Raw genomic sequence first — 3,609 nt, 5'->3', positions numbered from 1 at the left:
GCGTCCTGGAAAATTATCGAGAAAAGTGTTGCTTTTTCACGACAATGCACGGCCTCATTCAGCAAAAAAAACACAAACCTTACTGGAAAAATTCAAATGGGAAATTTTTGATCACCCACCCTACTCTCCAGATCTCGCACCAAGTGACTTTTTTCTTTTTCCTAAGTTAAAGGAAAGTTTGGGTGGCCATCACTTCAATTCAAATGATGAAGTGAAAGACTTTGTTAAATTATTCTTTAAAAAACAGGGCACGGATTTTTATAAACAAGGTTTGTCAAAGCTTCAGAACAGATATAAAAAATGTATTCAAGTCCAAGGGGACTATGTAGAAAAATAGTTTATAAGTCAAACAATAAATACATATGTTACTTTAACCTAAAAATTATGTTTTGCTTTTTTCCCGGAGCAGGGAAACTTACTTTTTGAACACCCCTCGTATTAGCTTTTTATCTCGCTACACGTGCTTTTATTTATGTTGAGCCACTCTAAAAAGCCACTCTCCTGAATACTGAAATTATTTTCACAAACAAAACAACTTTTAAATAGAAATTAAAATTGACGAATGCGTTCAGGAAGACATTCGCTATTTCTGTTATTCCATCGTCGTTGTTTATTAGATGTAAAACAAGAATAGCATACCGAGAAAGAGATAAAATAAAGTAGTTAATTTCATCATCTAATTTCATATAACGTAATTATAAATAATGTCTTTAACTCATGATTCCAATTTTTCTCGCTTTTCAACAAAGTGTAGGTCCGATTTGAACTGTTTACTACTCACTGACAATGAAGATTTAATAAATTAATTTATTTATATTATGTCCAACCTCTAATGATTTTAATAATTTTATCTATATTTTTTCTAACATTTGACTATATTTTGGTTGTAGGTTTAAAACTTTTAAAAGTACACGTATAAATTCAATAATTATATAAAAATATGCTCGCCCTAATATGTTTATTAATAACTTGATTTCAGAAAAAATATGTGAAAAAAGGAAAAAAAAAGTAGAATTAAAACGTAGGATCTCTAACATATTGACCACATGGTCGCACCTTACGCACACGACCACATGGAATTCTTACAGACTGTTATTATGCAGTATATAACTCCCATAAAAAATCGTAAATAATTAATATCTCATAAACTATTGCGTTTTGAAATTATTTTTGTTATTGTACGTTAATAGGAGGGGTGTATGATTACTAAAATATTAAAACATGTATGTTATCTCGAATGCCCTCCGCTTCTTATATTGATACACGCCAAGCGGCTGAAATTGCTGAGAAAGCGTTTTCGGTCTTCGATCGTTTCTATCAAGCGTGACAGATCGAAAGAGGGTTTTTTCATCAGGTTGTCTCATGCTGTCTAGTTCGCTCTCGGCTACTCTCGGCATACCGAAGGCGAGAATTGTCAATGCCATCAACAAAGACAAGAAAACCTATTATCTTTTTTTGTTCAACTCAATGTAAAAAGTTTCTCTATGATTAGCAATCAGTTGTAGCAGAACGTACAGTTCTGATGACTTAGGTTATGCTCATTTTTCTTCTCGAAGAAATATTATTTCTTTATGAAACCTGTTGGGATTTATTTTTTATATTACTAGGAAGGCTCGTACAGAGTCGGATTTTGCAAATTGATTCTTGAAAAATTTGGTAAATTTTACCTGTGAGGTAAGTCCGCGCATGTGATTGGATAATCTCTCTACTTACCCAACAGGTAAAATTTACCAAAAGGTGAAACAACTGGCTCTAAGGGTGTGATTCAGAAGTATCAGACCAAAATAATCCGCCAATGTTTATACTAAGCGTATCAAATGATTTGGTACAGATATGATACTTAATACGTGTGCTCGGTAGGCTATTAGCTACTGTGTACCTTAATGCGTGATGTTCATGCATATGATGTATCATTTTATTTTTATTTAACACTCTGCAACAACAAGGGGAGTTTTCCAACAAGAGATACACGGTGTGGCACTGTGAATCGTTGCATCCTTGTTGTTCACTAATGTTAAATAGGGATGGGGTGTCGCACAGTATTGCATTTTGAAAAGTTCCCAACGATAAAATGATATCTCATGCACATTATGCGTGCAACGGAACACAGTCACTTTTATATAGGGAAAAGTGACAAGTTAGCAGTCTAGTAATAATAGAAGTCTGTGGTGTCTAGATCTATCCTACATACACCATGTTTAGTGCTTACATATAATTAATCGTGTTTAGGTTTCCCTCAAATACAAATTAATTCAGATATTTTTTAATTCTTTTAAGATTATGAGATTATCATGACAATAGGGAATATATTATAAATATAATTAAGAATTAAATTATTTGTCAATACTGAATATATGTGAAATTGCATTCAATTGCACTCAGTATGCACTAGTTTTCCCAGTGAAAAAAAAGCTATTAGTTTTACTATTTAAATATTCTTATAACACAATTTTTTTACAATATTTTTTATTGTAGCATTTTACTATTTGTGTATAGTTATTACAATATTTCACTGTTAATTTACTTCAGTTTATTTTGGTTTACTTCACTGTCTAATTGTCATTGTTATCGTTTTTAGAACATTGACGTAAATCAAATGATCGATGGAAGAACGCCACTACATTATGCAGCAGATTATGGTCAAAGTGAAGTTGTCAGATATTTATTGGAGAAAGGAGCAAATGCTAATGTTAGTAATAACCACAAAGATTTAATAATTAACAATTAATTATAATACTTGAAAAAGCAAGAGTATGAATATTCAATAAGAATTTTTACTGGACCGTGCATTGGAAAATTCAATAAGAAATAGAAGTAATGGCCGTAACGGTCAAAACTAGATCTTTAATGCTTAAATAATTTAATCTAAATTACTATATATGTACTTGCATATGTACTATATTTGTAGTCATTCGAATTGCGTACCGAATTGATTTTCCGGATCACAGAGTAAAAAGGAGGAGATTAAATTCGAGAATGAAACATGGACTCGAAACATGGCTTCGGAAAACACATGGCATGGAAAATCAAGACGATGCGATTTTAGTGCCGTTGCGGGAAAAGTTGAAAGTACATATTATATGATAACGCGTACGGAATACACATGCACACAAATTTTATTTTTAATGCAGAAGTCCAATTTGTATAAAATTTCATTTTATTTGATTAAATAGTAAATGCATAAATATTTATTGAAAAATATATATACATTCGTGCATAGTCATAAATTATCATTAACAACGATTGACAGGATCTAACATTTTCAAACTAAACACATTGAAATCAGCGCCTTATAGATCACAGTAAGATGTTGAACTACTGATTTAATATACATTCAATAAAATTGAAAGTATATAATTAATTTTTCAGACATAAATTGAGAGCCGATGAAATTATCGGATTCACACAATAAATCTGAAATTAATAAATCCCCCCAAATTCTTCCCAATCTTAAAAACTGTAATAATTTTATTGCGAAAAAATATTGCCTCGGCCGGGAGTCGAACCCGGATCTCTTGCATTCCGTGCGAGCGTCCTGAGCCTTTAGACTACCGAGACCTTAGCAACACTCTTCGCAATAATCGACATATATAGAGAGAATTACGCATT

The 3,609-nt window shown here is 31.8% G+C and overlaps 1 protein-coding gene across 1 annotated transcript in view; it reads left to right on the top strand.

Moving 5' to 3' along the window:
- LOC108746294 (myotrophin-like) overlaps window positions 1-3,609 on the top strand; it is a 27,725-nt gene that overhangs the window by 19,387 nt on the left and 4,729 nt on the right. The window contains exon 2 of the mRNA XM_018482970.1: window positions 2,579-2,689. Coding sequence (XP_018338472.1) covers window positions 2,579-2,689 — 111 coding nt within the window. The remainder of the gene's footprint in view (window positions 1-2,578; window positions 2,690-3,609) is intronic.

Source organism: Trachymyrmex septentrionalis, unplaced genomic scaffold, assembly GCF_001594115.1.
Source record: "Trachymyrmex septentrionalis isolate Tsep2-gDNA-1 unplaced genomic scaffold, Tsep1.0 scaffold164, whole genome shotgun sequence".
Lineage (NCBI taxonomy): Eukaryota > Metazoa > Arthropoda > Insecta > Hymenoptera > Formicidae > Trachymyrmex > Trachymyrmex septentrionalis.
This window is presented reverse-complemented; position numbering and strand designations above follow the sequence as displayed.